At 43.8% G+C, this 26,007-nt stretch overlaps 1 protein-coding gene across 6 annotated transcripts; it reads right to left on the bottom strand.

The window, feature by feature from the left end:
- Positions 1-1,886: 1,886 nt before the first annotated feature.
- Positions 1,887-25,508, bottom strand: wt1a (WT1 transcription factor a). 6 transcript variants are annotated; one of them, XM_090185037.1, is made up of 9 exons: positions 23,740-25,508; positions 20,034-20,150; positions 18,834-18,936; positions 10,748-10,831; positions 6,996-7,095; positions 5,080-5,224; positions 4,875-4,964; positions 4,571-4,654; positions 1,887-4,282 (listed from the first exon to the last, which is right to left on the bottom strand). In XM_090185037.1, exons 1-9 carry the CDS (start codon positions 24,137-24,139, stop codon positions 4,161-4,163), a joined length of 1,245 nt encoding a protein of 414 aa, XP_090041163.1. In that variant the 5' UTR covers positions 24,140-25,508; the 3' UTR covers positions 1,887-4,160.
- Between the last annotated feature and the right edge of the window lie 499 nt (positions 25,509-26,007).

Raw genomic sequence — 26,007 nt, 5'->3', positions numbered from 1 at the left:
CCCACTGGTTTGGGTCGTAAACGTGTCAGCGACACGGCAGGATGCTTTGACCAGCAGAGCAGCTAAGGGCTTATCAGGTTGGAATCACCCACCAGCACTTTACAAGCTCAACACACACCAACCCCACACTCACTCTCTGTGGTCACTGGTCACACTGTTTACTATATCACCGAGCTAGAACTCATTAATAATGTCTTGTGTTCAATAAGGTCACTAATATTATATAAAGTGATATAATATAGTATGCAATGGTTAATATAATTAGCTGGTATATAGAAAGACTGGTTTAGTGTGCTAAAAATAAGATGGGGAGCAGGTTTGAATGTGTATATTCTCTGAACAGCGTCTGTATCAGTTGAATGGTTTGCATAGCAGCTGTTGGGATGAGGCATTGTTAACATAACAAATGTGTCCTACATTGTGTGTTATTCCCACATCTCTGGACACAGTGCCATGGCTTTGGCATTCTGGAAATGGATGAAAGAGGATTCTGAGGGGATTTCAAAGTTGTAGGAAGATGGCACATCTATATGGAGACATCAAATGTACACTATATCGTTTATGCTAGCGTGTTCTATCAGATATCAGTCGATTGTTTGGTTTCTTTGGGTCAACTGACATAGAGGAGAACCCCACTGAGACATCTCTCTGTTCTGAACCTAAAACCACACTTTCTTTTTAACAGTCACAGGATCTTCAGACGGTTTAAGGGGTTACTGTACTGTGTTATATGTACTGTACATCTCATGACTGCTAAACTAGACGACTAGCGCATTTCAAATCCATAGATAGTAATGTCAAATGTTAATTACCTTTTATGATGAAGGTAAACCACTTGAACAATGACTTCTTAGATAAAACAAAAGGCTTTGAATGCAGTGTTTAATGTACTGTAAAGTTGTCCTACGACAGTACACTATACTGATGTCATCCGTATTCTTTCCCATTCAACCCTATCCTCTTAGAAAGCCCCACATTTATGTAAAGGAATGTACTATTTCTAAGTGGATGGTTTTCATACAGCCTCTGTTGTGACGATTATAAGTGGACTGCACTAAAGTTACAAAAAACAGTCACCTCTCTTCAAAGGCTGTGGAGCTGGGCCTTGGAGCAGAAATCTGGGACAGAGATTAACCACTGGCACTCTTGAGATATAGAGTTTTTCTATATGAGTAATAGTGTGAGAGAGTCAAGCTGATTTACACAACACTGGGGCCAAGCGAATAGTTAAAGAAAGAAGAGGATCTCAGCAACAATATTCCCCCAATGTGATAAAACACCATCACCATGCAGTCAGCCACTCGGAGAGAAGGCTTGATGTTTAAAAGCTAGCTATAGTACATTTTGACATTATAGCAAGCTTTTTGTCTGTTGTTTTCACAGTGACAGTGCATTAATGTGGATGTCAAATGATTAAAAAAAACTCACAACGGAAAGAGGATATTTTTGTCTTGATTGAGAAACAACATAGAAGTGTGTCGTTTTTCTAAGTGCATGGAGAGTGCATAGCTGGCTTGATTAAGATGGAGTGCTGAGCAACAGTGAGTTTGAGAGAAAACATGTTTATGTTTATCTGTGTCTCCTGTTTCACTCAGAAGCCAAGGAATTTTAAAATAATCTGGTTCGAGATAAAGAAAACAGCGGATGTTAGCTACAGTCAAAGAGTTCTGTTTTGTTATCATAACTACTTTTATTCTGGCCAGTATGAGCCTCCTCTGGCGACTCGTGTAAGATGACCTACGAGCGGTCACGACCTGGTCAGGTTAAGGTCAGGCTATGGTCTGGTCATTGGGTCTCAGGAGCGCGGTTGATCAGCCCTGTTAGTGAGGGCAAAAGTAACTCAACACTGGCCCCCTGAGCCAACACAGCTGCCCAGGCAGGCCACACACTGCTGGAGGACTTTAATACAGAACTCAATGGGGAAAAATAACAACAACAACAGAATCAGTATATATATATATACTGTATAAAAAATAGTGGGGAAAAATACAGTTTAAACAGAGGGGAACAGAACATAATATACTGAAAATACACTTCAGAGTAAAACATTTTTTTTTTCCATGACAGATAAGTGTTTTGACACTTACAGCTTTTCTCAATTGCTAAAACACAATTTCTGAAACCTTGCTCCATTTCCTGAAAACATTAAACACAAAACCTCATCTTCAAGCACTATTTACATAACCTCTGACTCCTCTCTCAAAATTAAACATTCGCCTCAAAACAGTTTTACCTGTGTTCAAAATCAAACGCTGCTCTCAAATCATAAACAAAGTGATCAAAACGATTGAGAGTGATATACACTCTCAAGCAATAGAAAACACATTGTTCAAAACATACAATTCCCAGGGAGAAGTACATTTTTTATCTAAAAAAAAATCATATTTTTCTGTCATTGTCTTTTGATGAACGAAAACATGTTCTGTCATAGTAGCTCAAAATTGATCAGAAATTACTACTCTGCTTTGCTATTTGCAATTTTGTTTTTTGTTCTTCCTCCTCCTTTTACCCCTATTTTTACAGTACTGTACCCTGCATCTCACAAACTTGTCCTTTGTCTCTGTGATACTGTAATTATTGTTCTTTGTTGATAAGAACCTGCAACCAGTCAAAATCTATTGAACAGTCAGTACTGTTAATAAATGGAAAGCACAATGTTCAGGGCCATACAATTTGTCCATTGTACAGTATACAGCCTACAATGCACTGTACTACAGTATCCATTCTCAGACGTTCTCCTTCCCACCTTCAACAACCTGTTTGCTCTCTGAACTGGCGTATATTGGTTGTGTCACATCATTTGAAACAGGTTAAATCAATTTTGAGTGGTTGTTTTCAATCAATGACATGTGTTCTCTATTTGTATTTGATTGTTGCCACTTGTGTTTACCAGTATGGATGACATGTGCATTAGAGTGCAGAATGTGTTTACCAGTATGGATGACATGTGCATTAGAGTGCAGAATGTGTTTTGAGAATGAGAATGTGTTTAGAGTTATGCTGAAAAATCTAAGTGAGATCTGCTAATGGTGTTTTATCATGTGAAATGGTTTAAGGTATTGACAACAGACTGCATAATTAGCTAAATGAGTCCAGGCAACTGAGAACTTTGTTCAGCCAATGGGTTTTAGTGTTTTAGCAGTTGAGAAAAACTGTAAAAAAGCATTTCCTGGATCTATCAAAGTAGGTCTAGTCTAAAGTATAATAGTTAAGTCACATGTTTCCATGGCAAGGATATTTTTTTCAAATACAATCCATTGTCCAGTACTATTATTTACATAATCTAATGACACAACTTCTTGGTCACATAGCCAGTGTGACGATACATGTATATTTTTTAACTCACATCCCCAAAATCCACAGTCAAAGTGAAACAATATTTACAGACAACATCACAGACCGAAGCGGACTTACTGTAGCTTTATGATTCAACTACCTGGTGCAGATCAAATTTGTGGACTGAACGAAAGCGATGATGAACATGCTGTTGGACCAAAGTAAAAAATGTCCCCCGTTCCATAAATCATTCCAGTGAAAGATATTTTAATTCACAAAAGTATGATAAAATAATAAATTAATCTGAAACTGCTCAAAGTAACACTACAAATGAAAAAAAAAGGCATAAAGTCATTAACATCTAATGTATACAACACCAACAAGAGACAGAAACAATTTTTTTCCCTCTTTAAATGTCTTACTAAAAATAACCCTCTGGATCAGAGCATCTGGACAGAGGACCGTCCTTAGATGGGGCTGTTTGGAGGACTGTGCGTAGGTGAGGCTCTACAGCTACATGCAGATGAACAGGACTGTCAGCCTCCTGCTCTGTTACCACAGCCACAAAGTAATAAACCCCGCCTATTCCTACAATTTCTCTTCTTTAAATATCTACAATTTCTCTTCTTTAAAACCTTATACCTAACCCTTACCTTAAATTAAGACTAAAAAGCTCATTGTTGATTTTATGAATCTTTACAATGCAGTCATGTTTTACTTTGTGGCTGTGCTATCTAGTAGATAGACCTGCTCTGCTGCGTGTCCCCTTTGTGCTACAGGCATCGTTGAACGAGATGGAGATTCAGAGTCTCATGTAGGCAGAGTGTTAGAGAGCAGCGAGGCCAGTGTGTATGCAGAGCAGAGTGGTCTGGTTCAGATCTGGCTCAGATGGCAAGTTGCAGCTTGGTCAGGTTCCTCTGGTGCATGTTGTGGTGACGAACCAGCTCATCAGACCTGGCAAACTTCTTCTGACAGTTGGGCCATCTGCAGTTGAAGGGCTTCTCGCCTAGGAGAGGGAGAGAGAGCGTTGTTAGGTAGTATCTGGTTTAAATTATACTGAAGGGGAGGAAGAGATCCAATTCATTTCCTATGATCCTTTTAGATCACTTTCAGTAACATTTTATCTAACCAATTTCCATCTGGTAAAATAACATATCCTTGACTCGTTGAAACACTGTACCCCCAAAGCCTTGAGCTCTACATACTGGTTGTTCATTTAACGTACCTAACTAAGTTCTAAGCAGAAAAGAGATAAGTAGATGTGTAAAAATAAACGTTTACGCACTTGTTTTACCTGTATGAGTCCGGGTGTGGGTCTTAAGGTGGTCAGACCGCGAGAACTTTCTCTGACACGTCTCGCACTGGAACGGTTTAACCCCTAGGCACACACAGAGAGAGACAGACAGAGTAGAGCACAGGCCAGGAGGGAAGCCATTGCAAAGGGAACCTGAGTTAAAGTGTTCCATTAACAATAGAGAGGGCAGAGAGATGGAGGGAGCTCAAACAGAGAGAGAGGGAAAATAAATAAGAGAAAGAGAAAGAGAGAGAGGGAAAGTAAATAAGAGAAAATGAAAGAGAAAAAGAGAGAAAGGGCAAACCTGTGTGTCTTCGCTGGTGTCTCTTGAGCTGGTCTGACCTGGAGAACCTTCGTCCACAGTCGGTAAAGTCACACTGGTAGGGCTTCTCACCTGGAGGGAGGGCAGGGGGAACACATAGTGGGCTTTGGTACAGCGAGACCTGGATCACTGATACACTAGTCTGTTAGTGTAATAGGGTTTGATCTATGGTTGCCCTGGCTCTTACCTGTGTGTTTCCTGCCGTGCATTTGCAGGTGGGACAGCTTGAAGTATCGTTTGTTGCAGCCAGGATATGCACACATGAATGGCCTCTTCTCATTGGTCTCTGAGCGAACAATGGCTGGAGCGATACCTGGCACCCGTCGGACATCCTGTGATGTGGCGCGCACACACGCACACACACCGACACACACGCATACACACACGCGCACGCACACACACACACGCACACACACACACACATAGTAAGCAATGGTACAGGTTTAGAACCATAACATATCATATAAAGAGATAACAGTAACTAAGCTACCTGCTAGTCTATCACAGCAAAAGGTAACTCAAAAATAATGACCAATTAAAAAAGGCCAAGGCAAAAGAAGTGTGATTATCTCGCTAACGGAGGCTCATTATACTAGAATTAGCCGTAAAACGAGCGCTCAAATGAACTCCATGCCACTGATTTAGTCTCTAAACGTAAGCCGTTAGTCACGGACGTTAGGCAGACCCCATCTCAGTTGTCCATGCCCCCCTGTACTCCTCCCCTTCTTCAACCCCCCCAGACCCTGAAACCCATCTGATGTTCATTAGGAGGCTCTTAGTGTAATGGGCTCTGTGGACACTGGCAGTCTAAATAATAGTGTTAGCAGCCTATTGATAAGTAAATGATTTCAGTGTTTTATAGCACTGCTGTACTGCCTGCCTTATTCCTTATCTAGACACCAACACTTCACAGAGGGGGCAGAGCCAATGTTGGGATTGTCCAATAAAAGGCTTTCTGAGCACCAACACACTTTTTAATTGTGTCCACTTAGACCTGACATTCAAAACATAGAGCTTTTCATACCATACATTTCAAATGTTTCATCCAAGTATGTATTTTTTGTGAACGAGGTTTTCCTGGTTTAATTTGAAAACAATGAGAAGGGAGTGAGAATAGGTCTGGAGAATCTCTGCTCTCTGTGTTTTAAAGCTGCCGACGGACACTAACTAAAATCTAATGATTTATTAACATGGGCCTGCGTATGGAAACTATCTTTATTGTTCATGGATTTCTTGAAAGTGATCCCTCTTCCCTTTTCATCCTGAGATGCCTTTTAAATGTCCCAACTATTCTGGCATTCTGCTCACTGCGTCAGGCTCTTTCCTCCTTCTTCTCTTTCTTCACTCTTTCGATCTCTCTCTCTCTACTCTACCTCTCTAGTCTCTCCCACCTCCTCCTCTTCTGCCAGCACCCGTGCAGTGCCTGGACTTGGCAGTAGAGGATGACCTTGTTCTGGCATTTAGGGAGTGTGTGTGTGTGTGTGTGTGTGTGTGTGTGTGTGTGTGTGTGTGTGTGTGTGTGCGTGCGTGCGTGCGTGCGTGCGTGCGTGCGTGCGTGTTCATGCGAGAATATGTGTCTGTGCTCCTTGTGCCGACCTTGGCCCTAAGCACATAAGGAAAGTTATGTACGGAGAGTAGGAATCAGAGTGTGACCTGGGTGTGAAGAATCCATGAGAGGAGAGAACTGACCTGCATGCCTCTGAAGATGCCGTGGGTGTGAGAGGAGAGAACTGACCTGCATGCCTCTGAAGATGCCGTGGGTGTGAGAGAAGAGAACTGACCTGCATGCCTCTGAAGATGCCGTGGGTGTGAGAGGAGAGAACTGACCTGCATGCCTCTGAAGATGCCGTGGGTGTGAGAGGAGAGAACTGACCTGCATGCCTCTGAAGATGCCGTGGGTGTGAGAGGAGAGAACTGACCTGCATGCCTCTGAAGATGCCGTGGGTGTGAGAGGAGAGAACTGACCTGCATGCCTCTGAAGATGCCGTGGGTGTGAGAGGAGAGAACTGACCTGCATGCCTCTGAAGATGCCGTGGGTGTGAGAGGAGAGAACTGACCTGCATGCCTCTGAAGATGCCGTGGGTGTGAGAGGAGAGAACTGACCTGCATGCCTCTGAAGATGCCGTGGGTGTGGATGCGGTACTGGGTGCTGCAGCTATACACCATGGGAGGGTTGGGGTCACTTTCATAACCCGTAGCATGGCTGTCCACAAACAGGAAGACACAAGAGCATTTTTAGTGAGGAATGATGTGACCATTTTCTATTTTGTCTGCCAAATTACAACTCACATAAAAGCTGAAGTTCAAGAGCATTCAGCAGCTTCAGGGCCATGAAAAACGGCAGAGTGGGAGTCAAGAAAATGTAGGATGCAATGTAGGATGCAATGTAGGATGAATGCCTATTATTTTCACATTTTTAAATGTACTGTAAAACTGCAGTAAATGGTCCCTCTTGAAAAGGGTCTCCCTATCCTAAATAAAACTTGTCATTTAGGAGTTTAGCACTCTTCATCTAGCTAAGCCAGGTTCAGCAAAGTTGCATTGGCATTGTATTTCAATAGCATGCACAGTAGGTAAAAGCCCAGAATAAATAAGAGATCACCATAACTTGTTTTGACATAGGAGCAAATTGCTCTATGCCTCACAGTGCAGTATATTCACCTAAAGCATCCAAAGTGGAACTCGGAGGAAAGACAAAAGGTTAACTTCCTGTCATTCACAGATTTATTCGTAAGGCTAGGCCTCTCTCTCTGACCCTGGATTAACACATGTTCAAGCTGCATACTATATTAGTTTTCCTCAGTAAATAAGGGCTTGTCTTAGTAAATCAAAGAGGAACTGGTTAGCACTGCAAGACATGGTTGTCACCCACCTACTACTCTCAATCAAATAGAGGTACAGGATAAGGACATAGCACAAAAGTACCATGATCCATTGTAGTATATCCAGAAAAATGAAATATGTATGAAACATAGTTTAGGTATCGTGTGCGATCCTTTGTATTGTGTACTAGCCTACTTGTTTTAGAAATGGAAATGTTTTCTGAACACTTATTAACCCATCACAAACTGAAGGTAGCCTCTAAAAGTGTTAACTGAAGATGGTTCAGTTACGTACAGTACACTGCAGCTGCAGCATTTCAAGACAGCTACGGTTCACATTTAGTCCCATAATATCCAGACGGCTTATATCTGTCATTAGTTTTAAAAAGCAGTCTATTTCAGGGAAGGAGGGTTTGTATCCGATACAGTTAAATGATCAATACATGGTTGAGAGGGCATAAAGCAGTCTTTGTCTCTGCTCTTTCCAAGGACAGCCGGAGTGGAGACAGTGAAGCTGCATGCTGCAATAAATCTCCCCACAGATCATTCACTCATTCATTGTGGCGCTTAACACCTCAGGCTCACGTTAACATATACAGTCAGAGCCTGGGGAAGGAGATGGGGTTGGGGAGGGAGACAGGGCTGGGGAGGGAGACAAGGCTGGGGAGGGAGACGAGGCTGGGGAGGGGAGGGAGATGAGGCTGGGGAGGGAGATGAGGCTGGGGAGGGAGACAGGGCTGGGGAGGGAGACGAGGCTGGGGAGGGGAGGGAGATGAGGCTGGGGAGGGAGACGAGGCTGGGGAGGGAGACGAGGCTGGGGAGGGAGACAGGGCTGGGGAGGGAGACAGGGCTGGGGAGGGAGACAGGGCTGGGGAGGGAGACAGGCCTGGGGAGGGAGACAGGCCTGGGGAGAGGAGGGAGACAGGGCTGGGAATGGAGACGAGGCTGGGGAGGGGAGGGAGACTGGGCTGGGAAGGGAGACGAGGCTGGGGAGGGGAGGGAGATGAGGCTGGGGAGGGAGACGAGGCTGGGGAGGGAGACAGGGCTGGGGAGGGAGACAGGGCTGGGGAGGGAGACGGGCCTGGGGAGGGAGACAGGCCTGGGGAGGGGAGGGAGACAGGGCTGGGAATGGAGACGAGGCTGGGGAGGGGAGGGAGACTGGGCTGGGAAGGGAGACGAGGCGGGGGAGGGAGACGGGGCTGGGGAGGGAGACAGGGCTGGGGAGGGGAGGTAAACGGGGCTGGGGAGGGAGTTGGGGCTGGGGAGGGAGACAAGGCTGGGGAGGGGAACAGGGCTAGGGATGGAGACTGGGCTGGGGAGCAAGATGGGGCTGGGGAGGGAGGGGAGGCTGGGGAGGGGAGGGAGAGGGGACTGGGGAGGGAGACAGGGCGGGGGAGGGGAGGGAGACGGGGCTGGGGAGGGAGACTGGGCTGGAGGGGGGCGAGGCTGAGGAGGGATACTGGGTTGGGGAGGGAAACTGGGCTTTGGAGGGGAGGGCGATAGGGCTGGGGAGGGAGACTGGGCTTGGGAGGGAGATGAGGCTGGGGAGGGAGATGAGGCTGGGTATGGTGACAGGGCTGGGGAGGGTGTCAGGGCTGGGGAGGGTGATTGGGGAGTGGTGGCGTTTATCTGGAAGAGGCACATGCATACTTTGCCGTGCGTTCCTTGAGATGAGACTAATTTTCCACAGCCTAAGCACTAGAGTCCCTCTCATTTAGAAGCAGATTAATCATTCAGTCACCCCGGCCTCTGCTGGCTTTTTCGGGGAGGTGGTGGAAGGGTCAGACCCTCCCCTCCAGTCTAACTAAGCCCTGGCTCTGGAGCCCAGGCTGGAGGATCCCAGGGGGAAAGCCTACTGATCTACTTCCACTACTCCCCAGTGCAGAGCCCTTCCCCTCTGTTACATGTCCCACCGTGGTCAAGGTTGATGCCCCACACGGGAAAATTATAGCAGGATACATTTCCCAGCCAGGACAGACAAAACAGAGAGACTAATTTAACATGCACACAATCTCCGGAGAAAACAGACAGAAACAGAGGGAGGGTTCGGGAGGAGGGGAGGAGGGAAGTTAGAAGAAGAGGGACACTGAAAATGACAACAAAGCAAGAATGAAAGAGGACCTTTTCATTAGAACAGTAAAGCAAGTGAAAATGTGACGTTTCCCCCTCAACTAGAGACAGTGATGTAGTGATAAGGAAATAAGTAGGTTAACTCTGATCACCGTCGTGTGAAAAAAGTAACGCTCCCTATATTTACTCCCTATACTTTCTCCCTATACTTACTCCCTATACTTACTCCCTATATTTACTCCCTATATTTCCTCCCTATACTTACTCCCTATATTTACTCCCTATATTTACTCCCTATACTTTCTCCCTACACTTACTCCCTATATTTACTCCCTATACTTACCCCTTATATTTACTCCCTATATTTACTCCCTATACTTTCTCCCTATACTTTCTGGCAATACTTACTCCCTATATTTACTCCCTATATTCACTCCCTATACTTACTCCTTATATTTACTCTGTATACTTTCTCCCTATACTTTCTGCCAATACTTACGCCCTATATTTACTCCCTATACTTTTGTGTGTGTGTGTGTGTGTGTGTGTGTGTGTGTGTGTGTGTGTGTGTGTGTGTGTGTGTGTGTGTGTGTGTGTGTGTGTGTGTGTGTGTGTGTGTGTGTGTGTGTGTGTGTGTGTGTGTGCCAGAGAGCTAAGAGAAAAGAAAAAACAACCCATATGTGACATGTGACATCTGTGATAGAGGGAATATTTTTTCTTTCTAATCACCTCAGTGAGAAATTATGTATTTCACAGGCCCCCTGTGGAGCCTCACTCTGCTACTAAATCAAATATTTAAACAATGCCAGTGAGTGTTCAAATGTGTGATTTAATGAAGGGAGCCCTCCACCCCCAACAACCACCCCCTCTCTCCGCTATTCTGAGACTAGTGCAGATTAATGACTGTTAATCCCGATCAAAGAGGAATGTTTCAGATGACAGGAGCGGGTCACGTCGACATACCTCTTAATGGTGGAAGCCAGCGTGCTAACAGGGTTCCATGCCATGCATTCCAGCTGAGATGCCATTTGGTATAAATTATCACTGCTGGGATTTAAACAAATAAAAAACATTTTTAGGAATTTTTCCTTGGGACAACGTGGTACCACTGTTTTCAGTGTAGACAAGCACCACAGGAGAGTCAGAGAATTATCAAATGTGGCCCCATCTATACAGGTTCATCCTGGGCAACGGCTCATGAATGTTCCACAGAATCAGGATCCACCCACACTAACACCAACAGGGTGATGTGTTAACCATAGACCTCCATAGCCCTCCAACCCTCAGATCCAAATAACCATCTGTTATTAAGCGTCTGGCTCCAGGATCATTAGTTAAACTGCCAGGTGCTTTCCCAAACACATACTTTAGATGTATCACTGCCGCCCCTGACATCACATCGTTTTATCATACCACAAGAACAGCTCACTATAGTGGGATGCTCTGGTGCCTGGTACCCTGTACACTGAAGGTAGCCTACACTCTGTCTAGTGATTCAAGTACGTACAGTACAGTGTTCTATAGAGTTTCACTTCAAATCAATTCAACTATTTGGAGGACAGAGGGTTAAAAGATGATGAGGGTTAAAGGATGATGAGGGTTAAAGGATGATGAGGGTTAAAGGATGATGAGGATTAAAATATGATGAGGGTTAAAGGATGATGAGGGTTAAAAGATGATGAGGGTTAATGGATGATGAGGGTTAAAGGATGATGAGGGTTAAAGGATGATGAGGGTTAAAGGATGATGAGGGTTAAAGGATCCTGAGGGTTAAAGGATGATGAGGGTTAAAGGATGATGAGGGTTAAAGGATGATGAGGGTTAAAAGATGATGAGGGTTAAAGGATGATGAGGGTTAAAAGATGATGAGGGTTAAAAGATGATGAGGGTTAAAGGATGATGAGGGTTAAAGGATGATGAGGGTTAAAGGATGATGAGGGTTAAAGGATCCTGAGGGTTAAAGGATGATGAGGGTTAAAGGATGATGAGGGTTAAAGGGTGATGAGGGTTAAAGGATGATGAGGGTTAAAGGATGATGAGGGTTAAAGGATCCTGAGGGTTAAAGGATGATGAGGGTTAAAAGATGATGAGGGTTAAAGGATCCTGAGGGTTAAAGGATGATGAGGGTTAAAGGATCCTGAGGGTTAAAAGATGACAAGGGTTAAAAGATGATGAGGGTTAAAAGATGATGAGGGTTAAAGGATCCTGAGGGTTAAAGGATGATGAGGGTTAAAGGATGCTGAGGGTTAAAAGATGACGAGGGTTAAAAGATGATGAGGGTTAAAAGATGATGAGGGTTAAAGGATCCTGAGGGTTAAAAGATGATGAGGGTTAAAAGATGATGAGGGTTAAAAGATGATGAGGGTTAAAGGATCCTGATGGTTAAAGGATGATGAGGGTTAAAGGATGCTGAGGGTTAAAGGATCCTGAGGGTTAAAGGATGATGAGGGTTAAAGGATGCTGAGGGTTAAAAGATGATGAGGGTTAAAAGATGATGAAGGTTAAACGATGATGAGGGTTAAACGATGATGAGGGTTAAAAGATGATGAGGGTTAAAAGATGATGAGGGTTAAAAGATGATGAGGGTTAAAAGATGATGAGGGTTAAAAAATGATGAGGGTTAAAATATGATGAGGGTTAAAAGATGATGAGGGTTAAAGGATCCTGAGGGTTAAAGGATGATGAGGGTTAAAGGATCCTGAGGGTTAAAAGATGATGAGGGTTAAAAGATGATGAGGGTTAAAAGATGATGAGGGTTAAAGGATCCTGAGGGTTAAAGGATGATGAGGGTTAAAAGATGATGAGGGTTAAAAGATGATGAGGGTTAAACGATGATGAGGGTTAAACGATGATGAGGGTTAAAATATGATGAGGGTTAAAGGATGATGAGGGTTAAAAGATGATGAGGGTTAAAGGATGATGAGGGTTAAAGGATGATGAGGGTTAAAGGATTTTTTAATTTTTTTTTAATTTCACCCTTATTTAACCAAGTAGGCTAGTCGAGAACAAGTTCTCATTTACAACTCCGACCTGGCCAAGATAAAGCAAAGCAGTGCAACAAAAACAACAACACAGAGTTACACAGAAACAAACGTACAGTTAATAACACACTAGAAAAATATATGTACAGTGTGTGCAAATATAGAAGAGTAGGGAGGTAAGGCAATAAATAGGCCCTAGCGGCGAAATAAATTACAATTTAGCATTAATACTGGAGTGATAGATGTGCTGATGATGAATGTGCAAGTATAGATACTGGGGTGCAAAAGAGCAAGAGGGTAAGTAATCATATTCGGATGAGCTAGTCGGGTGTGCTATTTACAGATTGGCTGTGTACAGGTACAGTGATCGGTAAGTTGCTCTGACAGCTGATGCTTAAAGTTAGTGAGGGAGATATAAGACTCCAGCTTCAGAGATTTTTGCAATTTGTTCCGGTCATTGGCAGCAGAGAACTGGAAGGAAAGGCGGCCAAAGGAAGTGTTTGCTTTGGGGATGACCAGCGCAATATGCCTGCTGGAGCGCATGCTACAGGTGGGTGTTGCTATGGTGACCAGTGAGCTGAGATAAGGCGGGGCTTTACCTAGCAAAGACTTATAGATGACCTGGAGCCAGTGGGTTTGGCGACGGATATGTAGTGAGGGCCAGCCAACAAGAGCATACAGGTCGCAGTGGTGGGTAGTATATGGGGCTCTGGTGATAAAACAGATGGCACTGTGATAGACTACATCCAGTTTGCTGAGTAGGGTGTTGGGGGCTATTTTGTAAATTACATCGCAGAAGTCAAGGATCGGTAGGATAGTCAGTTTTACAAGGGTAAGTTTGGCGGCATGAGTGAAGGAGGCATTGTTGCGAAATAGGAAGCTGATTCTAGATTTCATTTTGGATTGGAGATGCTTAATGTAAGCCTGGAAGGAGAGTTTACAGTCTAACCAGACACCTAGGTATTTGTAGTTGTCCACATATTCTAGGTCAGAACCGTCCAGAGTAGTGACGCTAGTCTGGCGGGAGGGTGCGGGCAACAATTGGTTGAAGGGCATGCATTTAGTTTTACTAGCATTTAAAAGTAGTTGGAGGCCACAGAAGGAGAGTTGTATGGCGTTGAAGCTCGTTTGGAGGTTTGTTAACACAGTGTCCAAAGAAGGGCCAGGTGTATAGAGAATGGTGTCGTCTGCGTAGAGGTGGATCAGAGAATCACCAGCAGCAAGAGCGACATCATTGATATATACAGAGAAGAGTCGGCCCAAGAATGTAACCCTGTGGCACCACCATAGAGACTTCCAGAGGTCCGGACAAGTCGAAAGCCTTGGCCAGGTCGATGAAGACGGCTGCACAGTACTGTCTTTTATCGATGTCGGTTATGATATCGTTTAGGACCTTGTGCGTGGCTGAGGTGCACCCATGACCAGCTCGGAAACCAGATTGCGTAGTGGAGAAGGTACGGTGGGATTCAAAAAGGTCAGTGATCTGTTTATTGACTTGGCTTTAGAAGATTTTAGAAGGGCAGGGCTGGCTGGATATAGGTCTATAACAGTTTGGGTCTAGAGTGTCTCCCCCTTTAAAGAGGGGGATGACCGTGGCAGCTTTCCAATCTTTGGGGATCTCAGACGATACGAAAGAGAAGTTGAATAGGATGATGAGGGTTGAAGGATGATGAGGGTTGAAGGATGATAGAGTGTTAAAGGATGATGAGGGTTGAAGGATGATAAGGGTTGAAGGATGACAGAGGGTTAAAGGATGATGAGGGTTAAAGGATGATGAGGGTTAAAGGATGATAGAGTGTTAAAGGATGATGAGGGTTGAAGGATGATGAGGGTTGAAGAATGACAGAGGGTTGAAGGATGATGAGGGTTGAAGAATGACAGAGGGTTGAAGGATGATGAGGGTTGAAGGATAATGAGGGTTGAAGGATGATGAAGAGTGTATCCATTAGCACCTCTAATGGGAACTTTGCAGTCTAAACCAGTACTGTACATGGTAGGTAGAGTCCTCTATGAACAGCTCTATACATACCTGAGATTGTCATCTCTTGAGAAAATAATCAAATGCAGGGGTGTTTTGGTGTAAGCGGCTCTAAAGTTTCAGTCATCGTCCTCTACACCACTGCTTCCCAAATGAACTTTGTCCCTGGTTCCCTGGTTCTTAGTTTCATAAGTGGATGTGTTTTTATTTCATGTATTTCCAAAATGTTAAAAAGTGCATAACTGCCGTCTGACTGTATAAATACAGCGCTGTTGGTACCGGGCATTTGATTAGAGAGCGGCTTAGCGGTTTGATTTGAGGATTCCCAGCCCCTTCCCTTCCACAGCAGATATCAGGCTGTTTATGACAGCAGGAGGAGCAGAGCCTGCAGAATGAGGCTTCCAGCACAAGTATCCAGTCTGACTAACACACTCTTATCAAGTCCTATTCCCTTATTTTGAATCTTTATGTTCCCTGGAGCTGAAAACAAAATGTTAAAGGTATTCAAAGAATGCAAGCTAATTTTGTGCCATCTCAAGGCGAGGGAGTAAACAGTTGTGTAAGGTTACACTGGGGTTCTCTCCCCTCAGAGAACAGTGAGCTACTTATCAGTAGAAGGAATTCAACATTGGCCGAAGACTGGAAACCAGTAGTGTTTACACCACTTATCTTGGCCTGCTGAGCACTGCTCCCATTCTCTGTCTGGACAACTGTGATTCATTTATCTGGTCATGGTCCTCATCCATACCATCTACATACTGTATTTAACTATTTAACTCAATGAAACAAACTTCAAATATGAATAAAACACAGTAAATATGCTATTATCTTATTCTTTGTCAGGTCGTGAATGCGATTTGAATAAGCGGTGAATGGATTCAGTCCAATGGAAAGTTTTGAGAGTATAACTACAGTACAAACATGATAAATGCCTTTCTTTAGATCATTTCCTGGATGGAAATCAGTACAGTCTCGTACTTCCAACTTCCTGCCACTGTTACTTCACTTCCTCCTTCCTCTAGCCACTCGGAGTGCTCAATGGCAGAGTGACTTCTCCACATTTAATTTTAGAACTATGTTGATGATGATTATTGTCTTCTATGACGGCAGCACAACCTTGGCCAGTCAGGACAGCTATAAAGGTGCAGCTTCCTGACCCCCTTTAACCAGTGGTGTAAAGTACTTAAGTAAAATTACTTTAAAGTACTACTTAAGTAGTTTTTGTTGAGTATCTGTACTTTACTTTACTATTTATAATTTTGATAACTTTTACTTTTACTCCACTACATTCATAAAGAAAATGATGTACTATTTACTCCTTACATTTTCCTTGACACCAAAAAGTACTCAATACATTTTGAATGCTTAGCAGGACAGGACAATTGTCTAATTCACGCACTTATCAAGAGAACATCCCTGGTGAGTCCTACTGCCTCTGATATGGCAGACTCGCTAAACACAAATGCTTAGTTTGTAAATTAGTCTGATTGTTGAAGTGTGCCCCTGGAAAACCGTAAATTTAAAAATCAAGAATATCGTACAGTCTGGGTTGCTTAATATCAGGAATTTGAAATGATTCATACTTTTACTTTTGATACTTAAGTATTTTTTTGCGAATACATTTACTTTTGATACTTAAGTATATTTAAACCAAATACTTTTAGACTTTTACTCAAGTAGTATTTTACTGGGTGACTTTCACTTTTACTTGAGTAATTTTCTTTTAAAGGTATATTTACTTTTACTCAAGTATGATAATTGGGTACATTTTCCAACACTGTCTTTAACTAACTTCAATGACTAGAATCATCAAAACTATATTTGCTTAATAAGATGTCTGCATGTTAGACTGCTTTGTAACATTAACAGATGTTTTAGCACTGGTGAGTGGTAGGAGTGTGGCTTCGGTGACTGGCAGGGATGGGGCTTAGGTGAGTGATAGGAGTGGGGCTTCGGTGACTGGCAGGGATGGGGCTTAGGTGAGTGATAGGAGTGGGGCTTCGGTGACTGGCAGGGATGGGGCTTAGGTGAGTGATAGGAGTGGGGCTTCGGTGACTGGCAGGGATGGGGCTTAGGTGAGTGATAGGAGTGGGGCTTCGGTGACTGGCAGGGATGGGGCTTAGGTGAGTGATAGGAGTGGGGCTTCGGTGACTGGCAGGGATGGGGCTTAGGTGAGTGATAGGAGTGGGGCTTCGGTGACTGGCAGGGATGGGGCTTAGGTGAGTGATAGGAGTGGGGCTTCGATGATTGGCAGGGGTGGGGCTTAGGTGAGTGATAGGAGTGGGGCTTCGGTGACTGGCAGGGATGGGGCTTAGGTGAGTGATAGGAGTGGGGCTTCGGTGACTGGCAGGGATGGGGCTTAGGTGAGTGATAGGAGTGGGGCTTCGGTGACTGGCAGGGATGGGGCTTAGGTGAGTGATAGGAGTGGGGCTTCGGTGACTGGCAGGGATGGGGCTTAGGTGAGTGGTAGGAGTGTGGCTTCGGTGACTGGCAGGGATGGGGCTTAGGTGAGTGATAGGAGTGGGGCTTCGGTGACTGGCAGGGATGGGGCTTAGGTGAGTGATAGGAGTGGGGCTTCGGTGACTGGCAGGGATGGGGCTTAGGTGAGTGATAGGAGTGGGGCTTCGGTGACTGGCAGGGATGGGGCTTAGGTGAGTGGTAGGAGTGTGGCTTCGGTGACTGGCAGGGATGGGGCTTAGGTGAGTGATAGGAGTGGGGCTTCGATGACTGGCAGGGGTGGGGCTTAGGTGAGTGATAGGAGTGGGGCTTCGGTGACTGGCAGGGATGGGGCTTAGGTGAGTGATAGGAGTGGGGCTTCGGTGACTGGCAGGGATGGGGCTTAGGTGAGTGATAGGAGTGGGGCTTCGGTGACTGGCAGGGATGGGGCTTAGGTGAGTGATAGGAGTGGGGCTTCGGTGACTGGCAGGGATGGGGCTTAGGTGAGTGATAGGAGTGGGGCTTCGGTGACTGGCAGGGATGGGGCTTAGGTGAGTGATAGGAGTGGGGCTTCGATGACTGGCAGGGGTGGGGCTTAGGTGAGTGATAGGAGTGGGGCTTCGGTGACTGGCAGGGATGGGGCTTAGGTGAGTGATAGGAGTGGGGCTTCGGTGACTGGCAGGGATGGGGCTTAGGTGAGTGATAGGAGTGGGGCTTCGGTGACTGGCAGGGATGGGGCTTAGGTGAGTGATAGGAGTGGGGCTTCGGTGACTGGCAGGGATGGGGCTTAGGTGAGTGGTAGGAGTGTGGCTTCGGTGACTGGCAGGGGTGGGGTTTAGGTGAGTGGTAGGAGTGTGGCTTCGGTGACTGGCAGGGGTGGGGCTTAGGTGAGTGATAGGAGTGGGGCTTCGGTGACTGGCAGGGGTGGGGCTTAGGTGAGTGATAGCAGTGGGGCTTCGGTGACTGGCAGGGGTGGGGCTTAGGTGAGTGATAGGAGTGGGGCTAAGGTGAGTGATAGGAGTGGGGCTTAGGTGAGTGATAGGAGTGGGGCTAAGGTGACAGATAGGAGTGGGGCTTAGGTGACAGATAGGAGTGGGGCTAAGGTGAGTGATAGGAGTGGGGCTAAGGTGAGTGATAGGAGTGGGGCTAAAGTGACGGATTGGAGTGGGGCTAAGGTGACGGATAGGAGTGGGGCTAAGGTGAGTGATAGGAGTGGGGCTAAGGTGAGTGATAGGAGTGGGGCTAAGGTGACGGATAGGAGTGGGGCTAAGGTGAGTGATAGGAGTGGGGCTAAGGTGACGGATAGGAGTGTGGCCAAGGTGACGGATAGGAGTGGGGCTAAGGTGACGGATAGGAGTGGGGCTAAGGTGACGGATAGGAGTGGGGCTAAGGTGACAGATAGGAGTGGGGCTAAGGTGAGTGATAGGAGTGGGGCTAAGGTGACGGATAGGAGTGGGGCTAAGGTGACGGATAGGAGTGGGGCTAAGGTGAGTGATAGGAGTGGGGCTAAGGTGACGGATAGGAGTGGGGCTAAGGTGAGTGATAGAAGTGGGGCTAAGGTGAGTGATAGGAGTGGGGCTGAGGTGAGTGGCAGGGATGTGATGTCAGGTAAGGGCAAGTGAGTCTACTGTAGTGGGGCTGCTCCAGTACTCACCTGTTGTAAGGGTTCCTCAGCAGTAGGGCTTGGCTGCCTGTACAGCTGTCTGATGGGGTGTGGCATCCATACACGGGTGGAGGGACAGAATACGGCTGCTCACCTACACGAGCAAAATACATTTATCACCCACCAACTCCACTGATTGAGAATTAAAACAGTGCGATGGTATATTAAGGAGTGCTTCACAACTGCACAGAGGTAAGTTTCCTGATAGATGTGTAGCCAACGTGACACTTTATACTGTCTGGGTCTGGAAGTATCACATTAACCACAAAGCTTTCAGGAAACTCATCCCTGGTCCAATGGAGCTGTTTGTCTGACAGCGCCTCCTCTGAAAAAAACTATCCTGAGAGGGACATTGAGAAAGAAACCTCTGAACTGTGTCTGAATAAAGACAGCACTTCTAAAAACAAGAGGCTGTTCTTTGAAGCCGTAAAGCACACAGACTATTTTTGATTTTTCAAAGTGCAAATGAAGGATCACTGCTTTGGCTCTGCCTCCACGTGTTGTGAATGGGTCCCAGGGCAGTTCTAAACATTCCAAAAACCTTGTTTTGCTGTTTCCTCCAGTTATCATTTCTATACAGAGAGCCCACGATTTACAACATCACAGTAATACAATTAGCAACACACACATCCGGCTGCTTACTAACAGCAGGACCATGGATGAAGAAAAGGACAATAAAGAAAAAGATGCTATTAATTTATGACAGTGACGTGAAGGTCAGTGTAAGACTTAACCTCACAGTGACTTTAAGATGGAGGCCACTCCCTAGGTGAGGAGTACGGAGTTCACAATACACGTTTACCATGCAGAATCCTCTGTGGAAAAGGTTCTACCTAGAACCAAAAAGGGTTCTTCAAAGGGTTCTCCTATGGGGACAGCCAAGAGACCCTTTTAGGTTCTAGATGGCACCTTTTATTCTAAGACTGTGCATCTACATACACACATATGAATGCTCACATACAGTGCATTGTGAAAGTATTCAAGGGGGCCGAATACTTTCGCAATGCACTGTACACCCGCACACCCGCTCACACACACACCGCACACACACACACCCGCACACCCGCACACCTGCACACACACACACACACACACACACACACACACACACACACACACACACGCGCGCACACACACACACACACACACACACACACAAACAAACATTGCAGTAATCTAGGTGCTGTTTACCCATACTTGTCTGCTGAGCTAGGGAGTTTTCATCTTTAAAGGAGTGGCTGAGGAACTGGGAGGAGTGATGTGTGGGAGTGTGACCGTAATTAGTGGCACCATCGAAAGCACTGTAACCTGTAAACACAAAGAAGAAAGGTTTAAAAAAACGAAATGAATAATTCCAAGACTTTCAGAACATGGAAGTGGGTAAAAATGTTAGCTCACTGGCTAACATTCAGCGCCTTGACCCTTTGTGCTGCATATGTAGGTAAATTCCCTCCCTTCCCCAGTAACCCCTGCATTGGGGTGAGAGTGAAAGGCTCCTGAGTGAAAACAAACTGTGGGAGGACACTAGAGGGCTGACACCAGAATCATGCCTATGTCTGACCCAGGGTGGGACACCAGATCATCAATCACACACCAGCAAACAGCAACGCCATTAATTACACACCAGCTAACAGCAACGCCATTAATTACACACCAGCACAACTTTCACCAGCGGCCCAGCAGGGTTAACTCAAAACTCATTAAAGAGCTCTATTTGTCTTCCATCCCTGTCAGACTGACTGAGTAGAGGAGGACTGATCCCCATCACATTACACAGGGTTTGTCTGGGTCACAGTGGGCATAGTGAAGGGCACTGCCTAGGCAGTTTGTGTGCAAGGCATTGTCCTCACCTTAGACCAGTCTGCTTTACGCACTGCAGTACAGTGGGATGTGAAGAAATACCAAATGCACTTACAAAGTGACATGACATTTTTCCTATATCTCTTCTAAAATAGAATGTTTATTTGTTGGTTTATTTGTTGTTTTGATGGTTATAAACTTCTTATAAACCATTGTGAAATATATTGTGAACCATTCACAAGCCATTGATTTTGAGGACCCGTAATCAAAGCTAAACCACTGAACAATGACCTTAAGGGTATTACTTACAGTATCTATGTATCTAGTACCTAGTATCTATGTATCCAGTATCTAGTATCATACTTACAGTATCTATGTAATAATACATATTGAAGTTATACCGACTCCCAAAGTGTTAACTTGCTACAGAAGCCATTGTGAATAGTCAACTCATTACCTAATTAATAGTCAACTCATAACCTAATTAATAGTCAACTCATAACCTAATTAATAGTCACCTCATAACCTAATTAATAGTCAACTCATAACCTAATTAATAGTAAACTCATAACCTAATTAATAGTCAACTCATAACCTAATTAATAGTCAACTCATAACCTAATTAATAGTCAACTCATAACCTAATTATGTCAACTCATAACCTAATTAATAGTCAACTCATAACCTAATTAATAGTCAACTCATAACCTAATTATGTCAACTCATAACCTAATTAATAGTCAACTCATAACTGAATTAATAGTCAACTCATAACCTAATTAATAGTCAACTCATAACCTAATTATGTCAACTCATAACCTAATTAATAGTCAACTCATAACCTAATTAATAGTCAACTCATAACCTAATTATGTCAACTCATAACCTAATTAATAGTCAACTCATAACCTAATTAATAGTCAACTCATAACCTAATTAATAGTCAACTCATAACCTAATTATGTCAACTCATAACCTAATTATGTCAACTCATAACCTAATTAATAGTCAGACGCCAAGTGTCTAATTCTATAAATCAGTGCTTTCATAAATAAAAACATTTTACAGTGACTATAGATATACTGTAGATATTAATACACTTCAGAATTCCATCTGTGATTCCCCAGTAATTGTATTTCGATAAGCGACTTCTTCTTCTTTTTACTGTACATTCTGACAAAGCAGGCGAAAGTAGCCTACAAATCGTGAAAGAATACTTCAAGAAATATTGTTATGCTTTTACATACTATTACAGAATTGACATGTATTACAAATGTCACCCAGCATGGTAAATCAAGGGAACTCATTTATAAAACTGTGTGACAACGGAATATCTGAATGATAAGCCTACTTAATTAAGAAATCTAAACATAATAAAAAGGGATGCTCTGAAGGGTAACGTAACGCTCTGAAGGGTAACGTAACGCTCTGAAGGGTAACACAAATATTTTCCCTTTTGGATCATTGTGTACAAGGAAAGTGCCTACAATAATACCTTAACTACTTTATCCTCATGTTCTCCTCTTCCACTCAAGTAAACTCAACACGCACACGTGGAATTTCACAAGCACAAGTACATTGGCAAAACAGACCCAAATACATACATAATGCCTGTCCTCACACTAACTAGTTTGGACTGTGTCGTTTCGCATGGTAACCGTAAACAGATCACGAGTACAGTGGATTCTCCCTCAGTGAGCCTCAGTGTATTATCAGTATCTAGTGAGTGACCCGCCTGAGATTTAGCCATGGCTTGTTTTCACTGCTTGTCCAGGCACAGGAGGGGTATGATAAGGGGATTGAAGGTTGGATGAGCCCTTTGATACTGATGATAGTTGTAATTAATCCGATATTAAAAGTGCAGACAGGTTACATTTGGGGTGTGAGCACGGGTGACCTCAGTAGCCCTGAAGAGAAATCCTAGAGCTTGACTACAAATAGCTGTCTTAATAATATCACTTTAAAAAAAACTTGGAAATCAGGAGCCAGGTAGATGTCACTCACAATTGGTCAGCTTCAGATAATATTTTACTGATTTAAGGAGTTATACTGAGATTAGTTTATGTCAATTTACTACAAGTTCACAAGTAATTACATTTTCTGTCATCACCGAGAATTTTTTTCCCTTCATTTATATTAATTTAGTATAATATTCTATAACCTATACAGTAGCTACAGTATATGCCATGGCTAATTAATGGTTCAGTTCATCATAACAATGATTCCATTAATTATGAATGTTTAGTATGTGTGTACCTTTTCAACCCCAAGACTCCTAAACATTTGTATTTGCAACAATCAATTGTAATAAAACCACAAGTCCACAATTTCTTTGAATACTGTACACTCTCATATGATCAGTTTAACTATACCACAGAGATCAAATTGTGTGTCCACTTTTAAGGAAAATAATCTATTCTGATTGAAAATCATTTGGGTTAAAATTACACATTCATTTAAAAGCAATGTCAGAAGTTCATAATATAATTCCTAATGAAAATGACTGACTATAGCATATACTAATGACAAATCATTTAAACAGTACAAAGTTCAAATAACTTAAAAGTTCTTATAAGGAAATAAAGAAAACAGCATAGCAAATTAAGATATTTTCTACATTGTAAACTAATGTCAACAAATTGTCATTGTACTGTGCTGGCAATAAGATCAGTTATTTCACTGACATACATACTAGCAAAATAAAACACAAGCTTCACCTGAGAAAATCCTCATCCTCATCCTCGATATGAGCTTGACATTATGAATGTATTTATTGATTTTCAGGTCTACCTATCATTCCTTTGTTTGTTTATTGATCATGAACTAGACACAGCTGTACATCACCAGAGTTAACAGAAACAGTCGGCAGGGAAATAGTCATTGAAGCATAAAAACATAAAAGTGCAATAACTGTACAGCATGACAGAAAAGTACTAGAAGTATACCAACTGTTGAAACTACAAAGACCATAATGAACATTACTAAACAAATGCCATATTTCTGTGACTGAAAATATTTAATTAACCAAATATCAAGTCCTAGTGCAACCACAATAACATTTTAATACACTAATCTCCAGATTAGATATTGATCTTACCCTGGTTCCTGGAAGAGGGCTGGGTGTCCATACAATTGGTCAGGTAGGGTGCGTTGCTGAACATCCTTGGCTGGCTTGGTGGGGGCTGACTGGGTGGAGGGGGGGCCCCGAAGGCCCCGTACCTGCAGGCCCCTGTGCCAGTGAACTGGCCAGAGAAGTGCAGGGTGAAGGCACTCAGGCCACAGTGAGGGTCCTCCTGGGGATCCCCAGAGCTCCAGCTGGGCTCCTGTTTGATGAAGGAGTGGGGGGCCAGCGAGCTGTAGGGGGCGCCAGTGTGGAAGTCCAGTACAGGGCCCCACTGAGGGGCACTGCTGACGGGCAGGGTACAGTTCCCATTCCCCCCTGGCAGGGCTGGCACCGGGGGCAGCAGGGCGTTGAGGTCACGTACGTCTGAGCCCATCTCTGTTGGAGCAACCGCACCTGGAAACCAGTCTGTCCAAAAACCCGACAGGATCGCTCTGAAAACGGACCTAAGTCTTCTTCGGCGTTCTGATGTACCGGCTCCTGGTTCTGTGGAAACTTAAGTCCAACAAAGCTTCATTGTTGCATTGAAAGACAGCTTTTTTAAAGGAAAACGCACACAATTCCCCCCAAACGAAAGTCGAAACAATAGAACGTGTCTGTTTTGTGTGCTGTGGTAGATAGTCCATGTAGTGGAGAGAGGTCTGTCTGGATGTCTAACCTGGGGAGCGTTCTCTCAGCTCTGTCAATGGAGGAGAAAGAGTGGGAGAGGAAGAGAGGAGGAGGGGGGTAGCCCTCTATTCCTTTACTCATGCGTCTGTTTTCTTTAGAGCCCACAAACCTCAAATACAGACCCAGTGAGACGGCTGGAGGAGGAGCCAAGGCCAATGAGCAAGAAGGATGAGTGCTGGGCTTCATTCATTTAGTACTGCCCCTCAGCCTCTCACTTTAAACGCCCATCTCTCTGTGCACCCTAAATGAGCCTGCGCTCGTGTGAGTGTGCGTGCGTGTGTGTGCGTGCGTGTGCGTGTGTGTGTGTGAGTAAGAGAGAGAGAGAGTTCTGTTTGAATAGCACGAGTTGGGGGATTTAGAAATAATAATACAATTGTACATCGTTTCACTATTATTTTCACAACATGTCCAAATAAATTGTCAGTACCAATGTTACTGCTTGATTTTTCTGGAACATGATTATTCATTGAATCTTTGGATGTTGCCAAATAGTTAGATTTATAATTATTATTGCTGTGTGTGTTTAACTTATTTTAGCTTATTTCTAATCATGAGCTTTATCCAAAAAATAGGACATATATGGGAAGTGGATACATATTTAATATTACTGCATACGAAGACTAACAAAATGTGTAAGCTATATGCTTCTGAAATAACAATATCATTTCTCATCTTTTTGGTCACAAACACTTACGTTAGCTAAAACATTTTAACGCATTTTAACGCTGCCGGGGCCTAGCGGTTAGAGCGTTGGGCCAGTGACCGAAGGTTGCTGGATCGAATCCCCGAGCTGACAAGGTATAAACCTGTCGTTCTGCGCCTGAACAAGGCAGTTAACCCACTGTTCCCCGGTAGGCCGTCGTTGTAAATAAGAATTTGTTTTTAACTGACTTGCCTAGTTAAATAAAGGTTTAATAAAATTAAAATAAATGTAAATCAGTGTCTCTTTTCCATGTAGTGCGTCATGAGGAAGTCGTCATGGTTCGGTGAGTTGAACATAATTGTCTCTCATACAGTTCGTCACTGCACGTAGCCTAGCCTGTATCATGAAAGCAATTAAAAGTGGCCTATTTACGAAAATAAAATTCGTAAATACAACATGAACAATGCTCGTCTCTCGAAATGTTTTGCGAAATTATATCTTAGCCTGAATATGTTTTAACATTGATTAAATAAGCGGCTCCTATGAAGGTAAAACAATTTGTTTTTCGAGAGGTGCCTTGGTCAATTATCTTCTGATAGGTATATGTAATTGTTTCGACTAAATGTATTCTGATCATTCCTGTATTTTTTCTTCATTCGTTCACTCTATCTCTAAACATTATATGAAGCTGTCGAAAAAGTTGAACATATCTCAGTCTAAACGTTTATCAAATTAGCCTATAATAATACAAATATTAGCCTAATAATAATAACGTATTATTATGTTTTATTGTTATATTATATTTATATGAATAGTTACAAATTACGCTCCTTAATTTGAAGTATGCCTACATTTATAGGCTATTGTGAATGTTTTGTCGATGGTGACGTGACATTTCTAGACATGTTTATTTGTGTAAATTCTGTCAAACC

Source organism: Oncorhynchus mykiss, chromosome 2, assembly GCF_057628025.1.
Source record: "Oncorhynchus mykiss isolate SJ-2025 chromosome 2, ASM5762802v1, whole genome shotgun sequence".
Lineage (NCBI taxonomy): Eukaryota > Metazoa > Chordata > Actinopteri > Salmoniformes > Salmonidae > Oncorhynchus > Oncorhynchus mykiss.
This window is presented reverse-complemented; position numbering and strand designations above follow the sequence as displayed.